Source organism: Chrysemys picta, chromosome 16 (genome assembly GCF_011386835.1).
Source record: "Chrysemys picta bellii isolate R12L10 chromosome 16, ASM1138683v2, whole genome shotgun sequence".
Taxonomy (NCBI): domain Eukaryota; kingdom Metazoa; phylum Chordata; order Testudines; family Emydidae; genus Chrysemys; species Chrysemys picta.
In genome coordinates, this window is record NC_088806.1 from 23,602,542 (window position 1) to 23,627,353 (window position 24,812).

At 43.1% G+C, this 24,812-nt stretch overlaps 1 protein-coding gene across 3 annotated transcripts in view; it reads right to left on the reverse strand.

Annotated features, from left to right (window-relative positions):
• GRAMD1B (GRAM domain containing 1B) overlaps window positions 1-24,812 on the reverse strand; it is a 295,443-nt gene that overhangs the window by 155,655 nt on the left and 114,976 nt on the right. For 2 of the 3 annotated variants that reach the window (XM_042851911.2, XM_008164547.4), the window contains one exon: window positions 1,173-1,960. The exons of the other annotated variant lie outside the window; for it this stretch is intronic. In XM_042851911.2, the coding sequence (XP_042707845.2) occupies window positions 1,173-1,534 (362 nt within the window). In that variant the 5' untranslated portion in view covers window positions 1,535-1,960. The remainder of the gene's footprint in view (window positions 1-1,172; window positions 1,961-24,812) is intronic. 3 annotated transcript variants of the gene reach the window in all.

Here is a 24,812-nt window from a genome sequence, read left to right on the forward strand (position 1 = left end):
CTTCGGGAAAGGGAAAAGAGTGACTGTCATCTTTTGGTTAATGGTTTGAATTACAGCCAGGTTAGTAGAGACCTGCATTCCAATAACACCTTCTATCTCAGACTCCGGGCTTGTCTACACTGCAAAGTTGTTGACAAAACTTTTGTCTTTCACAGGTACTTAAAAAAGCCACACACCCCCCACGAAAGACAACAGTTTTGCCAACACAAGTGGCAGTATGAACGCGGCTTTGTCAGCAGGACAAAGCTAAGGCCGCTCACAGGGCTGGAAGTATTTTGTCAGCAAAAGTGCCGACAAAGTACCGAAAAAGAGCGTTTACACACACTGACTTTTAGCGACAAGGCTGTGTCGACACAACCTTGTCGCTAAAAGCTGCGTGGTATAGACAAGCCCTCAGAGTTCCTCATGAATTAAGCCGCATGATGCCCTTGTGACCCAGATGAGCATTAATTATCCTCTTTTCTGAAAATGAATAAACTGAAGCACAGAACATCTAAGTGACTTGCCAAAGTCTGTGGCAGAGCTGGGGACAGAGCTCAGACCCCACCTGGATTTGCAGATCTATGCTTTAGCCACAAGGCCAGCTTGCCCCTCACTGTCCTCTCATTGCCATTTGACAGATGTGCAGCATCCTATATGACATTAGTTAGAGAACTTCAGTCCAATTCCTAAGGGAGAGGGGAATGCGTCACAAAACCACTAGCAAGTTTGGCATTAACTGGCCCCTGCCTTGGCGGTCTCAGCAGAGATGCCAAGGACTGATTGGGCCATGAAGATTGAACTCCCCTCTCCTTCTCTACAGGGGGACTCTGCAGGCCAGGGTTCAGACACATGGACAGTGTAGCATAGAGGAAGACTGCCCATCTCTTGGCGTCTTCAGTCTCCACGGCCATCAGTCTGACACTTTTCACCAGCACTAAACTCGCTTTAAAGGTATGTAACGGGTGGCAATCAGAGATTGAATCTGGCTCTAAAAGCATGAGTCACTACTGTCTGAGCTAAAAGACTGCATCCATTAGCTTGGCGTCAGCAACAATCTAATATACCACTTAAAATACCCCAGCCACTAGAGGGGGACAAAGAGGCTGAGCCCTCTACAGGTAACAGCGGGCGCTATTGCCTTTTCCTAGTGGGAGCCTTCTCAGCTGCAGGGAATGGGAGGTTTGACATACCTGCTTTCACTGTATTCCTTCTTCTCTCTCACGCGCAGCCACTTCCGCAGCAGGACGCGCTTGCGCCGCGGGGAGGCGCTGGGCGTAGAGCAGTTCGACCATGGGGTGTCCTCGTCACTGGATGGGGTGATTTCTATGGATGGGAGTTGCAGGAACTCTTTGTTGGGGGAAGGAGAGTCCTGGTACCCGCTGGCCTCCAGGCTCTGCTCTTGCACGTTCTTCATCCGTCTCATCTTGAAGCGCCTCCTGCGTAGGGTGGGGGTGGACGAACTGGACCAGGCCCGGCTGCACTCTGGCACCTGTTGCTCTGGGACCTGCAATGCCGGGAGCTGGAGGGTCTCTGTCATATTGGCAGCAGGCATCAGATCCCCTTTCACCTTCCCCTCCCACCTCTGTGCTATCTCTCAGATCTCACTATAAACCAAACCACAAGCTAAAAGCTGCCCTTCTCCACTCCTCCCCAGTTCAGCATGTTCCCACCCCTCGACAAGGAAATCTCATGTTTCTCGGTGCTTTCATTTAACGTGGGTGCAGGGGGGGATGCCAGTTTCAAAGTTTCTCTTTTGTTTTCTCCTCCTTTCTCACTGAGAAGCAACTTCCTCTCCTGCCTGGTCTCTTTCAGGGCAGTGAGTTTAGCCTCTGCTACGAGGACTGCTGACAACCCGCTGGGTTCTCTTGGCTTTTTTCATTCTGCTGTTTTCTCTGCTCTTTGCCCAGTCGTGGCTCAGTGAACACTCCTCCGGAGCTGTGCTGGAAAACAGTCTTGGGAGACCGAGAGCAACGTGGAGCTGTGAGGAGGTCAGAGAGAGAGAGAGAGAGAGAAGGAGGGAGGGAGGGAGGGAGGAAGGAAGGAAGGGAAGCAATGATACTAGATAAAATCGGAGAAGGGGGAGGGTGATGGAAGTTCTTTTTCTGTAGCAGATAAGACATGCACAGGCAGCTGCTGCAAGTGTAACTGCACTCCTAATCCCGAGGGCTGGGTTCTGTATTACCTAACACGCCTCTACTGCCATCAGACTAATGAAAGAGGATAAATGGGGGAAATAACTTATCATGCAAGCCGATTGGCAGAATTCCCCTTTGTCCCACCTTCCTATTTGGTTGTCCCACCCTTCAGAGGGAGGGGAAGGAGTGGACCCCAAGTTCCATCATCTTGTTACTGCATATATTACTTTTCACCTCATTTGAATACACAGAGAGAGGGGAGAAGTAGGGAGAGAGTTTTAGGAGGAGCTAAAAGGCAGCAGCGGCACTGGGGTTGGGATCCTGGCTGACTTTGTTTTTCCAAGGGTTCATGGAGACTGCTTCCAAAATGACACACTCAGTGATAGATGGTCCTGAGTTTAGGAACCGACACTGAGAAGACAAACACCACACAGAAAGACAAGAAGACATGCAGGACAGGCCTGAGAAAAATACAAATACACATTCTCCCGGGGGGAAGATTCCCAGGCACTGACTAGAAGACCAAGAGGAAATGAAGGTTTCTGTCAAGGGTTACACCTGAATAGCTCAATGGAAGAGCTTTGCAAAACTTTGGGAATGCCAAGCCTGGCAGAATGTGCTGTGTCCAAGGGATCAATACGACTCCCCCATCAGCTTCACCAAAGTTTTGCTGAATGGCTTCAAGCAAGGCTAGGCTTAGTTATGGTTTCACCTGAAAATCATGCAAATCTCAGCAGATTCTGTCGTGGATGTGCCTGGGAATTTAGACCCCACAGCCAAATACAGAGCTAAATTTCACTGCTTGTCTTCACCTCTGAAATGGGCTGATCCCAAACCCCAGAACTGAAGATCCCCACAGCTGGGGCTTGGAGGGGGAAGGACTTCAAAATCCGGAGCTGAATTTTGAAGCTCGGTCCTCACCTCGGCTTCCAACGGTTGGAATGCACCAAGCAAAACCAGCCAGATTACAAGCAGGTGCGAGGATTGAGAGAAGGAAGATTTGGGTGTGTGGGAAGGAAGATCAGGGAGATAAGAGGGTTCACTGTTAATTAAAAAGAAAATCACTAGTTGGCAGCCTGAGATCACTCTATTTTGCAATCCCCTTCATTCATTGCTCCTCCTGTGGCTCAGAAATTAGCTAGAACTTCAAGCACCATCTATATTTATCCTATATTTCTAGAGCATCCAACACCATGGTTATCTAGATCACTTGCATAAACACGCAATCAAAATGATACCCCCCCTCCGTGAACGGCCACATATCTCAAAAAGCACAAAACACCATTAATTCAAATAAAACACAGAGACTTAAGGAGACAAAAGAGCAAAAGGTTTATTGTTTCGTGTCCAGCACAAACACCGTTGTATTATTTGCTCATTACAAGGATTGACACCTTTATTTTAATATTTTTCTATAAGACGGTGAAACCTGAACTCACAATTACCTGAGACCTGCAGTCACCTGTTGTAACAGCCAATGCCATAACAGGTTCCATAGTAAGTCACCTTGTATTCAGCAACCACAAGTCTGATGTTGTTACTAGCCACCTGATGACTCACTGAAAATTTATTGTGAGCATCCTACTAGGATATGTGGAAACCAAAAGCCTATAATACAGACCCTAAAGTGCAGCATACAAGGAAGTACTGTAGCTACGGTTTATTCTAGATTGGGTTATTGTGTTGTTTGCTTTATTCCGTTGAAAGGAAAAAGGAATTGGGGGCGGGAGGAGATGAAAATTTTGTTTCTGTTTTTCATCAAAGTTTCACTATCAGCGAAGTTTTTGAACCCTCTGCCCACTTCTAAGGTATTGCAGCATGTAAATGAGCAGTCCATTTGTTGGCCACCATTACCACATGCCTTAGTGGGTCTGATTTCCTCTGGAAACCTTTGTGAAATGTGGGAGGTTTATTTGGACATTGTATTAGGGACAGGTAAACCAGCTCAAGAACGTTTAATTAATTCCCCCTCCCCAACCACACACACACTCTCGCTTTAATAATAAAACACACAGAGCATGTTACACCTTCATGAGGCTCCAACCCCAAATCCTCCATCTCCAAGACACCACCAGCATTTGCCCCAGCAGAAGGTTCTTTCCCCAAAGTCTATCTCTGATCTCTCAAAAATCTGATTTCATCAGCATTCCATGATTCTTCCCCATATAACAAAGAATCCCTGAGTGCAGAATTCTCCCTATTTCATATCGTGAGAGCCTTCCCCAGTGAGACACAACCAGTTGGACAAGCATAGGGTCTGCCCCTTTAACTCTAAGTGCTTCTCTGATTACTAAACAATACTTATTTATGCTTGAACATTCTGGGTCATTTTTATTTTGGACAGTGGACACGGGACACCTCTCTGATGCGCTCTGAAAACCAGAAGCTATGTAATGAGAGAGATAGCTCAAACTTCCTGACCTACAGTTTGAAAAATACCATCCACGAACAGGAATTCTCACTGTGCAGCACACAAAACTGAGAGATGATGCTGTTCCTCTGAGAGTCTTTCTTTGCACTGCTAGGTCTCTGCACCGTTTGATTTCGGTTATCAGCCATGTTGGTAGAGTTATATCATCTTGGAGAGGATTCACATTTTTTAAGAATACTGCCAGCACCATCTAGCATGGCTCTGGGACCCTTAGCTCCTCGCCAGGACATGGCACAGGAATTATTCTTCAGATCAGCATCAGAATTGGGGGATAGGTAGATTCCTTTTTCCTAATTTTGAACCTGTTTGGAAGTTTGACTCCAGCTCAAACATTCTGGAGTTTGCAACCTGCTTAGGAGAGACTGTGAAAAAAGGAACAGGGAAAAACTAAATAGACTCTATATACTGGATATAGATCATTTACTTGTACTAATCCAGATTCTATGGGCTCCTTCTATCCCTACTACACAGGTTAGATTTCCCATTAGTTAACTTTCTTCTAAACTAAATCATTCTTGAGAAGGAAGGAGGGGAAAAGACCCAGATAAAATACAGGAACAAATAGTTGTGAATTCCAAATAGTTTGCAAATGCAGAAAAATCCTGAAAATGACTTCAGGAGATTAAATCCTTCAGATGTGTGAGATTTGCCCTCCCTATACTTTGAGAAATCTTTCAATTGGAGCAGGGAGATTACTGCAAATATAATGCTTGGAAATTTTCACCAAATCCACCTTTCACCAAATCACTTTTGCAGCTCAAAAAGTTTAATTTGCTGAACATTTCCCCCCCCCCCCCCCCCCACACACACACCTCAAAAATGGCAGTTTTTACTAAATCTGCCATGCTTCAGGCAAAATACTGATCCTGTAGCGACAAAATTTTGAATTCAAAATTCCAAAATCACTGAAGTTTTTCTCTGAAATTTTACAGGGTGTGTGTGTGTGAGAGAGAGAGTGCATGTGTGTGAGAGAGCGAGAACTTCAAATAAAAAGCAAAGACCTCTGTTTACATGTGGGGGGTGGGAGGGTTGTTATAAATATTATGGAAAGCTCTACATTCTCTTTGGCATCCCAATAAAAGTTCTCTCCTTCTGTCTGAAGGCCCAGCACTGGAACACTCCCTTAGAAATGGAATCCCTAAAAACCCTGGGGTCCGTCCAGTGCACACATACCCTGACACCTTCAGCTAGAATTAGGATTTGGAACATGATGCTCTTGTGGATACAGGGATGGATGGTGACTCAGGAGATTGGGGTTCTGTACCTAGCTCTGCAACAGTCCTCCAGTGACACTTAAATTCTGTACCCCAGTCTTTCCCCATTTATAAAATGAGATAATAGTACTTCCCTGCCTCATGTGGATGATGTGAAGATACATTTCTTAGCATATGGGAAGTACTCAGATACTATCATGAAAGCCAATAAATAAATACTAATAAGCTGCTTGTTATGATCTACCCATTCTGACTTGCCTTTACTCCCATAAAAAAAAATATAGGGTCTTCCCCTTTAAGTCACTATTACCAAGCAACAGTTGTTCACACTTGAACATACTGCGTCAGTTTTATTTTGGACACAGGACACTGGTCACCTGCCTGCATGTGTTGTTCCTTGACACTCAGAGGCTCCGTTGTCAGACAAAAACTTCTGTCTGTGGGGTGAAAAATACTAGCCACAAACTGAAAATTCCCAGTGTGTCACAAAAATAAGACAGAGGTAGTTCTGCAGCACATGCCCTGCTGCATTTATTCAGTTCCTTATGGGAAGAACCAGGCTCTTTCCTCACAAATAATCTGATAATGAGAAGTACCCAGTATCTGCAATTCAGAGTCGCAGATGCCCAGCACCTATCGAGACTGGCCAAAACTAAGTCTAATCCTTAGTCTCCCAAACCAACATTGTGAAGTGAGAAAGGAATACATGTTAACACCAAATGCAATCTATGCTGCCTGTTCAGACAGGAGGAGCGATCTCATTATTCACTAGTCAAAGCTAATAAAAATACATTCAGTTATATCCCCAGCCAATCAGAAACCAGCCTTCATAATTAAGTGTACAACTTGACCTTTACAAATAAACTGGTATTTGCTTGGCTGAAGATTTCAATGAGTCTGTCCTCTAAGTCAGTAAGAATCAAGCAGGTCAATAATGGTACAGTAAGCAAATGCCACTCTCTTGCACCAGTCCTTGTTAGATACACTGACAGTCTTATTTGGGATGCTACAAACATAGTGATTACAATAGAGCATTATCATAGGATCAATGTCTCCTGCATTATTTCCCACAAATGGCTGGGAATTTGCCTTTATCCTGTCACAAAGCTTTGTTACAGTGACACCAGATCTTAAAGACACATTGTTCAACATGTCTAGCCTGAAACAAAAGTACAAGTGTATATGCGATACAAGATCAAATAGGCACTGACCTTAGAACTGGAATGGGGGGATATACATTGTCCCTGGAAGTGCTCTGTGCAGAATATAGGTGCAATGTATATACTGCATAAGGCCACCTGATCCTAATCTTAAAACTATGGGCACTGGCCCTAAACACACAGTCTGACCCTAGAACTCAAATACATGTTTAAGGTCCACTATATCCCACCTCTAGCACCAGAACTCAAACCCCATAGGCCATACCACAAAGCCAGAAATGGGCTTAAACACAGTCCATCTGATGCTTTCAAACTTGAAACAAACAAAGCGTATTGAACACATTTAGTATTGCTTTACTCATCAGTTTCTGAACATTTAGTAACTCACAAAGGGGTTTAAAGAGGCTGGAGTCCAACAAAGGTTTCTGATTGGATGTGAGTGATGTCACATTCTAGTCAACAATACCTAACAGGCACCTGTGCCCGAGTGGATCCTTCTTTTTAAAAATCAATATTTCCTGTATCATCAACAAACATGAAAGGCTTATGGCTGTGCGTTATTCCTAATGGATTTGGCATATCTTGAGTAGTTAAAAGCATTTAACCTTTGGCCTCATGCATTGTAAAAAAAACCAACCCAAAAAAAACCTTCAGTTGCCACCCAAAAAATCCCTTCATTGTTGTCATTCCTTGCTCAATTAAAACAAATTCTTCTGTGTGGCTCTTATGTATTTTGTTATTGGAGCAACATACTTAGTCCTTTCCTTTTAAGGTAAGCTCTTTGGAACAGGATCTTTGTCCAAATGAAAGAGGATAGTTGAGTGTTTCAAAGGTCATCAGCCACAAAAATGAGACCACCTGGTCTTATTCACGTGATCACTAATCTCAACGCCTTCCAATACCAATCCATCAAATAGATGGCAGCAAAACAAAAACCTCGGTCTCCAAGAGCTTGGGCCCTCACTTGAGCTGTTTTCTCTGTGTCATATTTAGATTGCAAATGACTTGCAGCTTGGACTGCATCTTGCTTGGGGCTTGTACAGCACCGTGCATACCTATGCTGCTCAATATATCTCAAGTGCATGGTGCCCAGTTCTGCTCACAGTCACACTATAGTGAATCCAGAGCAAATTGATTAATTTCACGATATCCTCTGGATTGCACTGGTGCAACTGAGACCAGAAACATGCCCACGAGCAGAATGCAAAGGCCAGCCATTCAGAGCCCCTGCAGCAAGAACATAAACACACACCTTGCCCTAAGGTCAGTCATTGCTTAATTCTGACACCCAGCTAGGCTACCTTCTATGGTGAATTTCCCTAGAAACTTGCATCAGTTTTCAGAACCCATACACAGTTTGCAGGAGTCAAGTAGTGACTCACTCCAGCTCTCTCTGAATTTCCTGTACCTGTATAGCACTTTCATAACAGGTCACAGCTCACAGCACACACAATTAAATCACAGGAGAACCAGCCTGTGAGTACAAAAGGTCTTTGAACAGCACATTCTTTCCTATTCAGCTAGAATATCTGCTTCACTAGCTCAGTTCAGTAGATTTTTGTATTTAAGCCAGCCCGGCACATGAAGCAATATATACACCCGCTCTAGGAGAGACCCAAGGCATGTTGCAGAGTGCCTGAAAATGCCATCAGGTATTGCTGTGCCCCCTGTCAGGACAACCCACTTCAAAGGTGTACCCAGCTCTCCTGGCTGTCCTTAGCGGTTTGAGTATCCCTTGCCTTTATTCCACCCAGGAAAACACCTGGTGTTACATTTAGGTGTAACAAAATCCACGGTTACAAACACATACCACATGCTGAACTATACACATGCAGCATCAGGACTCTGGGTCCACAAACACAAGCCTCTACCACTTGAGCTAAAGACTCCTTGGGGTACCAGTGTTAGGGCTCACAACCTTCATAGGCTTCATAGTCACATATGCACAAGCAGCTGTAGTTACATTCCATCAATCAAGTGCAGCGGTGCACAGATATTCATTAAACCAGTAGCACACGGCCTAAGCTCAGCAGAGGATAAATGTTCTTCCAGGCTAACACACACAGAAATGAACCTAGATGTTGACCTGTAAATATCTGCTTTATCCTCTGAGCAAAATATGAATTTTGTTTTATTATAATTTTTTTATTGAAGTGTTCGAGTTTGAAGTAAATTCTTGTTCCCCCTTCTCTTTTTTGGCTTCCTGAAGTACACATGTGCCTGAAATCAGCCCTGCCTGCTCCCGCGTTCTCAGATACTAGAATCTTAGAGTTTAGACTTTACATCTTAGAGTTCACTATTGGACCAAAACTTACCCAACGCCTTATAAAGCTCTTCCCTACACCTTCCAAACTCTAAGGAACAGCGGCCAGGGGAGAGGTTTGTAGAAAACCCAATGCTCGGACAGTAGCTTGAAAGGACTTCTGTTCACAATCGTCCCCTTAACAGAAGCAAGCAACACAGTTTCAGGCCAAGCCAACAAAATACAGTGCTTCGTGGGACCAAAGGAGAGCGAAACATAGGGACTGTCTGACTGGATCAGACCAGTGCTCCATCTAATCCAGTATCTTGTCTCTGAGTGGCCAGGACCAAATGCTTCGGAGGAAGCCACAAGAAACCGAGAAATGGCAGTTCTTGTTTCCTCCCCCCTAGGAAAGTTTTTCCTTCACACCCGTTGGTTAAAGGGTGGCTAATTCCCTGAAACATCCTCCCCCTCTCTCTGTGGCATTAGTCCAAGTACCAATTGCTGGATTCACTCCCTTTTCCCTCACAGAGTAGAGGTAAGCAGAGCACTGCTGAGTACTGCACAAAACCCTGACAAAAGAAAAAGTGCTTGTAAGAGAACCATCACTCACTGTATTATGCTGCACAATGCAAAATGGAAACCTTTATAACTTCCTCTCAACTCCCAGGAGCTACAGAACTATGGAAGGACACAGAAGGTTCCTGCCTACAATGGGTAAACTCATTGTATAATAAGTGTTCTAGAAACTGCTTCATAAATACCACTCCTGTCCATCATCTCTCTATTATCCACAATCTCAGCGGCTAGGCCATTAGAGCCTATTTCCTAAATTAGATAAACGCCTGAGGAAGAGTGTCATTTCTCTTGATGATCTTCCCCTGAATGGGGCTATTTGGGAAATGCTTAAGGGACAAGTGAAAACCTCCATGCTGTGTCATCCACATTCATGCCCTATGCTACTTCTTACAGAAATAAACATCTGCAGCAAGTAGTGTATCTTTGTGCAGTCCTTTGCCACATGTGTGCTGCACATAATGCAACTAGGAAATGTGCCCAATGCATGCATGTAGCATACAATAACTCTATGTGTACTGTGCATGGACACGCCTGTAGCATAAAACTCATACCTATATGCTTCATGTATGCAGCAAAGATCAAATATACATATATGAATGTATACAGTGCATAGGCATGCATGGGTTTTACACATATGCCACAAAGTAGTTGTATGTGCAATGTGGTTGCCACATGGATACCATATGTTTGTCATATGTATGCAGCACATATGGCATATAGTATGCATACATGAAGTGTTCATGCTGCATCTATGAAACAAACAGTACATGCATGTACAATATATTTGCCACATGTTAGACAAAGCACATATTGCATTTATGTTGGGTATAGTAGAGAGATAGCAGATAGTACGACACATCCATTACAGGCACCGTCTGTAATGTCACTTTCCTACTGCATATTTGTATTTTCCCCAAGACATGTTCATTTAAAACTCCTCTGCTGAAACTAATGATCCCTGGGATATAATATATACTCAGTGAGCTGCACTGCTAATGTAAAATGGGATTTAGCTTGCCTTTCAACTAGGTATGGGTAGGAGGGAGGAAAGAGAAATATATATATCAGGACAGTCACTGATACCACCCCATCTATTGCAGCTTGCATAGACTCTCTGGGACCACTCACATGAGTCACAGAAGTTCCACTAACTCTGGCTCACTGGTTGTAATCTAGCGCCATAATGATAGTGACCAAAAATCCTTACCATCTGTCCCCAATGTGTGTCTCACATGAAATCAATTGGCAGCCTCAATCCAATTCCCAATGGCCCAGAGTCCACACCCCCTAAAGCCACCTCCATAATTATCACTAGTTAATACCCCCACTGAGAGACTCAGCAAAGCACCATCAACAATTTTAGAGAGTGCCCCGCCAAGGTCAGGGCTGAGGCACGTGGTGGGGACTCTTGCACTAGCAATGGCAGTGCTGTGCTTTATCTGTTTCATCTGTCCCTGGGGCTAGCACGCCAGCACCTACCACAACCAATGAAACCAGTATTCACTTACTCTTTTTTCTTGTGTGTCCCTTTCAGTAGAAAAGCAGTTGTAGCACATGCAGACTGGTGACATTTCTTCATTTCTTTTTGATTCCTAAGTAGTGTCAAACAATACTACTTCACACTTAAAAATTTTATTAGGATGGTGTTTAAAAAAAAAGTGAACGGTACAGAGTTTAAGCGTAGGAGTTTCTGGTTATCAGGAAATAATGTATAGATTATCAAGGGGTGAGAAGTTCAGTTTAAGATCGGCTGGCATAAGGAATATATAATCTGCAATATCCCTGACTGGGGGTAAAAGGTTAACGGGTCAAAGTACAGACATTGAGATATGAGGGTTTGTTGTTAATATAATGGCTATGTTCGGGTGTGGAGTATAATGAGTGGATACGATGATGAGGATGGATTGACCCTCATTTGGTGAGATTTAACGTTCAGTGAGTTTATGGTTCCAGTTCATATGGTCCAACTGAAAATTCTCTCAGTCCCTTTCTCGTAGTCAATGCACAATGATTTTATTCAAGGAGTGTACTCGATTTTCCTAATTCCAATGGGTTTTATGTGTGAGCACAAGAGGAGAATTTCCTCCATACATTATATTTTAATACCATGTAAATGGTTTCTCAACAATTCCCTTAGGACTGCAAGCAACACAAAAAGTCTTAAGTAGTCAGAACAGTCTGAGAAGGCTTAATACTGCGTGATTGTCAGGGAGACTAAATGTGGCTGTGGCAGAGGACTGGGTATCAGGGCTCCTTGGTTCCGATCCCAGTTCTCCCACGGATTCTTGAGAGAAAGTCATTTCACAACTCTGTACTTTACTTTCTCAATCTGTAAGAAGGGGATAAAGACACTTGCCTATTTTACAGGGGGCATAAAAGCTTAATTACAAAATGTTTGTACATCATGTTGAGATCCTTAGATGAAAGGCAAAATACACAGTCCAAGGGCTTGACACACCCCTCTGAGCCAGCAGGGATGAAAATTGCATGAACCAGAAGGGGCAACTGCAATGGAAATCAAACCATGTTGCTCAGCTGGGACACATCAGATAAGTCTCACAGGTATTGTTAGTGTTCCCTGAATGGATGGGGAGCATGTAAATGAATATAAGTAATAAATTTAAAACCCCATTTCTGCAAACATTTGCAGACAGAGCTTGGAAATTAGCATTTCATGAGTATTCGGGTCAGTAAAATGTGATCACTTGAATCTCCACAGAAAATTGACAGGAGGCGCATGGAGCCTGGTCAAAGCTAATTCGTTTAAAAATCCTAACCATTTTTAAATGGGCTTGTTTTGCATTATTTGCCCAGCACTTAACTTTCAGCTAGCGTGTCCAATAATAGCATTACATATTGTGTACTAGGCTAATTTCCTCTCTCTCAGGCATTTGAACGTAAACTTGCGGGGCCCATGTTAAAGGAAAATCTGCTTCAATTGTAGCTTATACTAGCTGCTTTAATAATGAAGCTGGGGAGCGGGGGGGTGGGGGGACTTCTGGGTAAACATCTCTCTCAGCATCACCACATACTACGGCTTAGCTTCATAAGTGAGGAAATGGATGAATTCTTTTAACTCTAAAGTTGACGGGCTTAGATCTAACATTCAAACACCCACCTAACCCCTGTGCCATGACAATGAATGCAGGCAGGCCCAGCACAGTGCCATGGGAAGCAAATTGTAACCTGTAGGGCCTTTTTTTTTTTAAACGGCAATTGGCAGGATTTTCTTGCCCCTCAAAAGGTGTTTAATTAAGCACACAAGATCTCACGGTCAGTGTGATTACTTAGCATGTAACAGTGTCTACCATGGATAGCAGAGAAACAACAGCAAGGCTAGAGGAGAGAGCACTGGTCCAGGACTCTAGTCCTGGCTCTGCTGCTGGGTGACCATGGGCAGGTCATTTCACCTCTCTGGGCTTCAGTTTCCTGATCTGTAAAATGGGGATATTGACCTCCGTGGTAAAGTGCTTTGAGATCTACTGATGGAAAGCGCTACATAGGAGCTAGGTATTATTATTTGCTATCCATATCCGAGCAGCAAGTAAAGGTGTCAGCAGTTTGGGGCAGGGCCCGTCTTTTTGTCCTGGTCCATGACGAGGGGCTCCTAGGAGCTACTGCAATACAGATAATGATAAAGAAGGACTGAAGGCAAAATCCTTGATCCCAACATCCCTGAACTTTGGAAAAGCTCAGACCTGGATGGTTCCAGTCCCCCTCTTAGAGGCCAATGTTAAGTTGGTATCTGAAGTGGCCTACAGAACAGAATCTCAAATGCATTTTACAACTCTGTTCCCCTGGCCATAAGGGCTGTGACATACGTGCGGCCTCTGCTACTGAGCACTTAACATTTGCCATCAGATAGTGGGGTCAAGAGTTACTGGAATATGAGTAAGCTCTTCACATTGGATCCGGGTCCCCTTTTCTAATCCACTCCTGTCTTCTGAACCTTCCCACTCGCTCTCTGAGAGATTCCCTATGGCCAGGTATGGGGGACAGCAAAGGTATCCTCTACCAATGAGTTCCTGCTGCTCTCTAGTGGTTAAATAGCTGCAGGCAGTAAAATTGTTTAAAATAAATGAGTTTAGATGCATTTGAAGGAGATTTAAAAAATAAACCAAAAACTATGGCTCCTCTTTTCCGACAGTGTTACATATCTCTGGGAGCAGAGGATGCCATTTTATAGGAAATCGTATAATCCTGATCTTGCCAGGTGCTGAACATCCTCAGCTCCCATTAAAGTCGGCAGGAACTGAAGGCACTCAGCATCTCACAGAATATTACCCTCCTTTGTAAGTAGCCTACATATTGCAGTCTGTTCACAAACATGCCGTGACCCTCTTTCATCCAACAGTTCTAAGAAGTCTATCTCATAGAGCAATAGTGCAGAGCTAGCTGCGATCTCACCATCTTTTCTCAGCCAAGCATCTTGGTGTACTTCCCATGATCTTAAAGATTTTCTTGCCCTATGGCCTGTGGAGTTGGTTTCTTTTACATGTTCAAGCTCCTGACATTGGGTTCTTCAATATCAACAATGTCACTACTTATCCAGGAACTAAAGTCCCCCTTGCTTACTACAGTTTTTCCACTGGATATTTTGATTCCAGCAGGTGGGATTATTTATGTTTCTTGCTTCAGGGTATAGGCTGTTCTGAAGTGATATCAGATGCACTTGCAAAAGAGGGAAGGTTATGAGTGGGTGTTAGTAGATCAATGATTGAGCTGATACGGGAGATGGAGATAGAATCAGCTGGGTATTTTGTGGTTTTAGCTGGGACCTTTGTTTTCTCTTCTGTCTTGTGCGGATTTCTCTTTCTTTTCCATCATGATAGATTTTCTTGAAATGTTCTCATCACAATCAGATGTTCTAGGGCACAGGATGTGGTTTGTACAATAGGGTTTTTGTCACGCAAATTTGCAAGGCCTGATCTATAATAAAATCTGATGAGGCACAAATTAATACCTGGTGCAAATCCAATGAGTTAGTGTAGTTACAACAGGGAAGAATTAAACCCTGAATATTTTTTCCCTTTTTAAAGAGCTAAAATTGTTTCTCAGGGAATCTTAATCCTATAAAGACTGAACAGGTGGTCACAATTTTCCATCAATGTTTTTTTTTTTGGGGGGGGGGGGGAGAAAATTTTCTGTGGAAAAATTTTCATTGTTTTTTAATAGTACATTCTAAAGCAAAAAACAAAACAAAAATGCAGTTTTCAATGGAAGTCCAAATAATTCTTTAGAAAAATTATTTCCCTCTTAGCTTTGCTAAACAGTCAGGAGAAGCCAGATGGATAAGTATTTTGTAGTATATAGGAAGGACTAGTCTGAGCACAGGACCACTGCATTTTAATTCCATCTCTGCTACTGTCCTGTTATGTGACCTTGGGCAAGTCACTTAACTGATCTTTGTATGAGCTGGACCGTTGGTAAAACGTCTGGAACCCCAATTTTACATGTTAAATTGAGATCCTCAAGTAAAGGGTTATGTTTCAAGTGTTGCTAGAGGTGAGAACAAACCACAACCACCCCTGGCTTTGGAGATGTGGGAGTGGAATTGCTTGCTTCACACTCAACTCTAATTAGTATTATTTGATCTTTTAATTAAAAAATATCTGTTACGATCACGTGGTAACTTTTAGGAATATCTAAAAGGTGATGCTGACAAATTTAAAATACAGCAGCATCTCTCTTTCAGCATTCTGGTAACATCACAAATTACTTCAATTGGCTGTTCATAGCCACCCTGATGTCTTCAGAACGCTTTGATATGCATATTCATAGCTTTAGTGCACATAGTGGGCGATTTATCCTCATTGCTGTGTAAGAGAAGAGCTACAGTTCACCAGACAGAGCTTGCTTATATTCCCATGCTGGTATGCACATATAAGTATAAACAGTAGAACAAATCCTGCTGTCTGTGGTGCAGCCTTAACACTACCTCTTTCCCACTCTCTGTCTTTTGTCTATTCAGATGATAAATTCTTTGGGGCAGGAACTCTCTCTCGCTATGTATTTGCACAATGCTTCCTATAAAGGGGCCCCAATCTCTGTTGGAGCTTCTGGTCCTACTGTAATACTAAAAATTAATAAAAATAATAAATTCAGTGAAGTCAATACATTTGCAATAAACCTCCAAACAAGACAAAGAGGAAACACACACACACACACACACACGAGTTACGGGGGGTTTGGTTACAAGAGTTCAGTACATTTCTAATTGTTGGTCAAAAACTATCCAGTCCAGGATCAGCATCTGAGTCAATAATCCCTGCAGGAGTCAATTCCACAACTGTCTCAACTCCTTTGCTGTATTCTAAAGATACCTGCCATTCATTCTGCAATGCATGGAGTCAAGCTCTCCTAGCTCCCCATTGAGCCAGTGTTTGATGTGAACAAAAACAGTGACGCTAAACAAAAGTTCTAAATAAAAGCTGGCATTTCTGTCCCGTCGTATCAGCATTCAGCGCCTACCAACTTCCTAGAACCAAACTGTGCAATGACACCTTCTTAAATGGGTAACAAAGATCTCAAATCAGGCGAAGAAAAGCCATGACAAGGTAGAGGAGGTGGAAGCTTAGCATGGCATGAGATTAATTTCTTTAATACAAATGACACTGGTTATTACCTGCTTTGCAGGACTCAATGTCTCCAATGTGAATAATGTCTAGCAATTAAATCTGAGGGAGAGTCTGTATGTACTGGGATTAGAGGTAGATTTGGGTCTAAAATAATTGAAGGGTTTTATAATTAGTCATAATTAAAAAGGTGCTGATGGCAGCACTATATATACACCGGTACCTCTATATACCGGTACCTAATAAGCTCTAATAGCACAAGACTTCATGTGCAAATGTTTTATTTAAATAGTGAACATTTATATTTGTGTCAAGAAAGTGTCTTGAAGGTAATCACCCCGTGGTTGCACACTGAGGAACCCAAAAGGTCTTTCTCCTCTTCTCTGATTCTACAAAAGTCATGGCTCTGTCTGCCTCCGGATTAGAATAAGTGGTTATAGGTTCAAACCCCCCCCCCCCCCACACACACACACACACACTTCCCCGCAATAGGAGCTGGGATCCGTTGTGTCTTTGATCTCTACACAATATTGAGGATATGAGGAAACTACACACACATAGGTGGGTTCCTAATAACAGCGTTTAGTAACTATATACCAACACACAAGACCTAACTACATACATATATTGCTGTTCAGTTAGCATCTGGTGGTCTCTGCGATAAAAGGCAGGGAGACCAACTAGAAGACTCCCGAACTATTTCAAAGGATACTGCCCAATTAATATACACTATCAAGATGACACCCATTGCTAACAGGGAAGCAGTAATAATAAATAATAATGATATTAAGTGCTACAATGCTTGAGCCACAAGTTAATTCAATCCTAGGATGACCCATTTCCAAGAGAGAGAGAGAAGTGTAATTACCATTATACAAGACACTGGTGAGACCTCATCTGGAACAGTGTGCACAATTGTGGTCTCCCATGTTTAACAAAAATTAATTCAAACTGGAACAGGTGCAGAGAAGGGCTAGGAGGATGACCAGAGGAATGGAGAACCTACCTTGTGAGAGGAGATTTAAGGAGCTTGTCTTGTTCAGCCTAACTAAATGAAAGAGGAGAGGAGATATGATTGCTGCTTATAAACACATCAAAGGAATAAACACCAGGGAGGGAGAGGAGTTATTTAAGTGAAGGGCCAGTGCTGGCACAAGAACAAATGGCACCAAGTTTAAGCTTGAAATTAGACAGAGGTTTTTAACTATCAGAAGAGTGAAGTTCAAGAACAGCCTTCCAATCGGAGTAGGGGGGCAAAAAACCTCACTTGTTTCAAGACTGGATTTGATAAGTTTTTGGAAAAGAGGGTCTGATGAGGATGTTCTTTAAAAGGATTTGCACTTTACAAAACAACCTTCACCTTAGTATCTCAACAAGATTTAAAAGTAATGAATTAAGCAGTACAGCCTCCCATGTGATGTATTTTAACCCCTGGCTTAGTTTTATTATCTCTAAGACACGAAGAAGATAAGTGACTTGTTCATGGTCACATACTTCACTGGTGGGAACTGAACACAAAAGCCATGACTCCAAGACCTCAGCTCTAATAGTACTTGTCACTTTTGCTATGCCTACCCTACAGGCTACGGGGGTTATTGCCCTGTTTGTGTACACATGCTCACGGTAGCTGGCACAAGTATAAATAGTAGTGTAGTCACAATAGCATGGACAGCAGCAACTGAGGCACAGCTGAGCCATGCCAAATACGTACCAACCGGTGCCAGGCTTTATTCTTGGCATGGCTCAGCTACCTGTGCTATCTCCACTGCCGCTCTCTATAATACTATAGCTACACTACACTTATACTCCTGCTGGCTCTCATTGAGCTTCCACAAGTGTGTACAGTATATGCAAGCAGGGGAATCCACCCCGGCACATCGAGTAGGCATGGCCTTTGACTCCAGGCTAGTGGACTGCTGCCATCTCCAATTATGTCACCCTAAGAAAGCAGCACTAGGTTCAGAAAACTACATACAGAGTTAGAGCTTCCGTCTAGTGCAGGGGTAGGCAACCTACGGCACGCATGCCAAAGACGGCACGCATGCTGATTTTCAGTGGCACTCACACTGCCCGGGTCCTGGCCACCAGTCTGGGGGGCTCCGCATTTTAATTTAATTTTAAATGAAGCTTCTTAAACATTTTAAAAACCTTATTTACTTTACGTACAACAATAGTTTAGTTCTATATTACAGACTTTTAGAAAGAGATCTTCTAAAAACGTTAACATGTATGACTGGCACGCAAAACCTTAAATTAGAGTAAATAAATGAAGACTCAGCACACCACTTCTGAAAGGTTTCTGACCCCTGGTCTAGTGGCTAGAGCAGGGGAATTGGACTGAAGATAGGAGGACTGTGAGGGAGATCTGCAAACGCACAAATGGCAGTTAGGCATTAACTTTCGCTGGGAGTTAGGAACCTTTGCAGATCTCCCCTGGTTTCCCTAGCGCTGCTTCTAATGTCACGTCTACAGTGTGGGGACTATAGCAGCATTGCTATGCACTGTAGCTATGCTGGCATAACCCTGCACTGCAGATACACTCAACTGACATAAGAGAGAGGGGGGCTTCCATCACTGTAAGACACCGCCTCCCTGAGCAAGGGTAGCTAGGTCGATGGCAGCATTCTTCCATTGACCGAGCTGTGTGTACACCACGGGTCAGGTTGACAAGGCTGCCTCACTTGGGGTATGGATGTGAGCACCATAGCTATGCCAACCTATGTTTTTAAGTGTAGACCAGGCCTTGCACTGTAACTTTGATCAGGTGGGATTTTCAAAAGCTTCTAAGTGACTTCACAATGTAATTTTCATGGACTCGCGCTCCTAGGTCACTTAGACGTTTTTGACAATCACACCCTGTGCCACAGTTTCCCCATCTGCAAAATGGGGACAATTCCTATGCACCTTTGTAAGGCACTTTGAGATCTGCGTATGAAGGATGCTATGGAAGGGTCGAGAGTTGTTGCTGTTATTCCAATTATTCACACTTACATACACAGACAAGTCATGCCTGTGTACACGGCATAGCTGTCGAAGCAATCAAGTCACCCTGAGGTATGCATGCGCTTCTCCAAACAGCTGAGAGAGAAATCACAAGGATCTACTCCCATAGCCTTAAATATAGGGCACTTCATAGCACGGCAGAGGGCTGGACAGATGGCTCAACAGCCTTGTTCCCTCCCCCTCAAGGAAGCAAAAACTCAGCAGAATCTGCTTGATAAAACCAGAAGGTTTCTGTCATGGGAATAAAATAATAATAATTAAATAAAACCTGTCAGCATCTCCCCCAAGGAAACCACTTAAATAAACTCAGATGGAAGCTGGGAAATTAAAGCCCCACTCTCAGAGGCAAGGCATCCCTCCAGCTACGGGAGGATCACATCAGTAGTTTTAATGAACAAGTGGCTACCAGAATTTCCCCTGGGACTGGGGAAGCCGTACCTGATATAATTGCTAGCTGGCAGTTCCCGCATGAAGCGAGCTCGTGGGTAATTGCAGTAATTAGGGAAGCAGCAAAGTACAGGGAAGCAGGCACTGCAGGAACATGTACTGGTCCTCAGCAGATGCTATTGCAATCACCTTCCTGAACTGAACATGTGTGAAAAATTTAAGGAACTTCATTCAGCTCCCACAATAAGGGAAAAGGAGAAACATGACTCATTTCAGAGAACTTCTCTTATTCCTTCTTAGAGCACGAGGAGGGTTAGGAGGAAAGGGAGACTGAGATGAGGACTTGGAATCAAAATGCTGAATGTAACGGAGGCCTGGACTGAGTCTCTCTAAGTCAACAGGCTCAAATCTGGCTGAAAATCAATAATGGCAGAGCGCATTATGGCTGTTTGGAGGCCTATGTGAAATGAGTCAGTGATCCTCAGCTCACTTCCCACTATCACAATTAACTCAATGAATCAATGAACCAAATTCTCCACAGGCATTGTGTCAAATGGAATTGTCTCTGGTTATGCCAGCAGTGAATTTGACCATCGGATCGTATGGTTCATTTGCCATGCAGAGCCGAGTGTGCAAACTTTGTGGGCACATCTAAGACATCCATGTTTGAAATCTTGAGACTAACGTGTCACCTTAACATGGTTGCCAATAGAAAAAGCAGGGAGAGGTGTACTTCCAGGGAGGGACTCCATCCTGCAGAACCGTGGAAGTAGAAGGATCCACACTGAGAACTCTTAATAAAGGGCGTGACAAGTGGCAGATGAACCTGGCATTGTGTCCCTGAGAAGACTTGAGCTTTATCCCATTGCAGCCAGAGCCTCCCCCGCCCCACTCACTATTCCAGCGCAGCCGGTTCTGCACAGCATGGTAACTATTGGAAGTCTAATGAGGACCTGTTTCCGTTCACTTATTTTTTCATTTAATAATAGATTCCACCAGCATCGCTAGACACACTCCACTGATCTCTCCGTCTGCAAACACAAACTCCTTGCTGTCTCAGGAACTTGCAATAGCTTCATTTGGCAATATGTAAAAAGCAACAGCATAAGCTCCAATACATCTGTTAGTCTTAAAGGTGCCACAGGACTCTCTGTTGCGTTTTTCAGATCCACACTAACACGGCTACCCCTCTGATATTTGGCAATATGTTCCTCAATATACACACATGCTACAGATTAGCATTCAGCAAGAAATCATGACACATATAGCTACGTCATTGGTAACATACATTTCCAATGATTTTGTCACTTACATAAACTTCTCCAGGGCAGGAAGTAACTTTCATTTCCCCTGGCAGGAACCTAAAGCAAGCCATACAGAGCTAGCAACTTTTACCAGAGAGCTTGAAGACATATATTTGCTGGAGTTTGAATGTCTGTTGCTAGTTATTCACTAGCTCCTGCTATTGTATGGTATCCAGTAAGATAGCTCTGGAGACAGGTACTGATAGAACTGCAACAATAAACCATTATTAAATCCAAATGTGCAATTTACAGCAGTGCAGCCCTATAGGAACGAGACCACTGAAATACAGTTTAGAATCCAAGAATGGAGAAAATAAATTAGTCTTTCACATGAAGTCTATAGAAAATGAGTCTGTAGAAGTCTCAGTATGAATTATACATTCCATGTTATTTATATATCTTACAAATCAAATGCATTATTTATAAATGCAAAGCATGCATCTACTGTATTATTATAACAGAACATCAGTTCCCTCTCCATATGACGCACAATAGCATATTACGGTGAAAACACTTACTGAACTGTAGGGGTTGTGATTAGATCACATAGCAAAGTTTTCCTTTATAGATAGTTTACTGTGTCTTTGCACTAATGCTGCCAAAGCATCTATTGCTCATAGTTACTAACTGCACACCCGTACAGTCCTTTAAATTTACTGTAGGATGCTTCTGTAAATAACTCTGTTTCTACATCCACATCTCCTCAGTGTAAAGTATCAGGGGGTAGCTGTGTTAGTCTGTATCCACAAAAACAACAAGGAGTCCAGTGGCACCTTAAAGACTAACAGATTTATTTGGGCATAAGCTCTCGTGGGTAAAAAACTTCACTTCTTCAGATGCATCAGAAGAAATGGGTTTTTTACCCATGAAAGCTTATGCCCAAATAAATCTGTTAGTCTTTAAGGTGCCACCCGACTCCTTGTTATCTCCTCAGTGTTTATCTCATCAGCTATTAAGAGCTGAAAGGGGTCAGGCTGACTAGTACTTGGAGAAAAAGAGAGTAGGAAAACCCCAGCTTCTGCACAACATGGCATGGTGATTCAGTAGGTAGCACACTTCCATCTGAATCAGCACTGCACCAGTCTTCCAGCGTGGTGTTATGGCTCTGTGCTCCTGGAGATGCTCTTATCCTGCAAAGCACTTCACCCCATACTTAAATCCACCTCTGTAAAGCAGGGTCTTCAGTCACTTAACATTGGCTTCAATGGGATAGAAAGCACATGCTGATATGCTTTGCTGAATAGGGGCACTTTGTTCAATTGGGGCCTTAAAGAGGAGTTGTAAAATTAAGGCTGCTGTGTTTCACACCAGAGGTGGTTACACTACACTGGCAGGTGAAATTACCCTGTCTGAAGAGTTTGCGAAGTGCTTTGTGATCCTGTTCAATATATTTTGCTTCTTTTTCTGTTTACAAATTGCCTGTGAACAGATTATGATGGTCTGAGATTCATTCACTATTCAAAACTCCCTGCAAAATAACTTCTGCAAATAATTATTGTTTTTTAGGTGGAACCAGGGCAATTTGATTAGAGTATTTGCTATATGAACTGTGCTGATCTGAGGCACAGGTCACATGGTATTGTATCTATTCCTTGACTGCATGAGCAGAATGCTTAAAATCAGGTGTCCAGATATAAATCCTATTAATATGAATGCAAAACTCACTATCACCAATATTTGCTTAAATTTCACTTAACATCCCTGCCATGAAATCCATTTCCAGAATATTCACAGGAAATGAAAATAAAAAGGCTGCCAATACAGCCAAAGTGACATAATTTTAACATTAAAGAGGATATTCAGAACTCTTTTATCCTTTCTTTAATTGCCCCATTATTTCTGGATGAAAAGTACTAGAGCAATATAGTCACGCAACAAGACTGTTTGGCTTTTTATCCCCAGCCCATTATTTTGCAGCCACGTTGTTATGATAATGACAGGGAGCCTCATACATAATCATCTAATTACTAGCAATTACCAATTAGAGACAAAGTAAAAAAGCCAGACAAGCATGGAAAGTACCACACATGTTTTTCACCCCCCAAAAAAGTTCAATGGAAACTGAGGAACTAATGGTTTAGCTCTATGGGCCAGATTAATCCCTACTGTAACCCAGTTGTCTTCAATGGCGTTACATCTGGGATTAATTCATCTATTAATCCTTCTGTGGAGGGAGCTCAGATTCTGCTGCTCAGACGAAACTTTAGGGAAGTTTACTTCTGGATCTTTTATAACAGGCCAAACCAGAACCTTGAATCCAGACATCCCCAGCCATTATAGGAGTTTGGATTAAAATATCAGTGGGGTGAGACACATTCCACTCTGTGCCCACGCCTCCTGGGCAGGGGGAGGTGTAAATTTACTTATGTCAAGCTGCTGATCTGGGAGACTTCTCTCGGGGCTAGTTGCAGCTCCTTTATGGCTCTATATCACCCGAGTGGCCCCTATGCTGAAGGGCAGTGTGTGGGAAGGCATGTATGTTTCTATTATAGTCCGCTCAAGGACAGGTGGCTGAAAACATTAGGATACTGCAAGGGCAAGATCAGGGCATGTCTACATGAAGACTTACACTGTGCAACAAGCCAGAGTGTAAACCTGATTGCAGGTTTACTGTGGTTTCCTTTTTTACTTTCCTTCCATTTAAATTTATTTTAGTCAGTTTCATGCTGTTGAAAGGTGTTAGATTCACAGCCTTCAAAACTTATATTTTCTATTTATCCACATGGCTAGTTTCTCCCAGTGCTGCCTCTGCCAATACAGTGGTGGCAAATATAGAGGAAACCAACAAACAAAAAACATTTCCAGGAACTTTCTTTAATATGTTTTGATGAAATTGATTCCATTTAATTGAGCTGCTTTGCACCTCTTTTGCACTCACTTTCCACAAATATCCTAGCACATGAGCTTCCTGACAGGCATGTTGAAAACAGCAAGTTGTAAGCAAACATTACAGAATATTTGCAAAAAGTCAATTTCTAATTGTGAGCACTCTTACTCCCAGCTGGATTCTAAGAATTACACTCATTCAATGAGGGGAAGAGAAATGTATTCTTGCCGCCAAGTTAAAGAAGTATGGGCTGGATGAATGGCCTGTAAGGTGGATAGAAAGCTGGCTAGATCGTTGGGCTCAACGGGTAGTGATCAATGGCTCCATGTCTAGTTGGCAGCCGGTTTCAAGCGGAGTGCCCCAAGGGTTGGTCCTGGGGCCGGTTTTGTTTAATATCTTTGTTAATGATCTGGAGGATGGTGTGGACTGCACTCTCAGCAAGTTTGCAGATGACACTAAACTGGGAGCGTGGTAGATACGCTGGAGGGTAGAGATCAGATACAGAGGGACCTAGACAAATTAGAGGATTGGGCCAAAAGAAATCTGATGAGGTTCAACAAAGACAAGTGCAGAGTCCTGCACTTAGGACGGAAGAATCCTATGCACTGCTACAGACTAGGGACTGAATAGCTAGGTAGCAGTTCTGCAGAAAAGGACCTATGGGTCACAGTGGATGAGAAACTGGATATGAGTCAACAGTGTGCTCTTGTTGCCAAGAAGGCTAATGGCATTTTGGGCTGTATAAGTAGGGGCATTGCCAGCAGATCGAGGGACGTGATCGTTCCCCTTTACGCGACATTGGTGAGGCCTCATCTGGAGTAGTGTGTCCAGTTTTGGGCCCCACACTACAAGAAGGATGTGGAAATATTGGAAAGAGTCCAGCGGAGGGCAACAAAAATGATTAGGGGTCTGGAGCACATGACTTATGAGGAGAGGCTGAGGGAACTGGGATTGTTTAGTCTCCAGAAGAGAA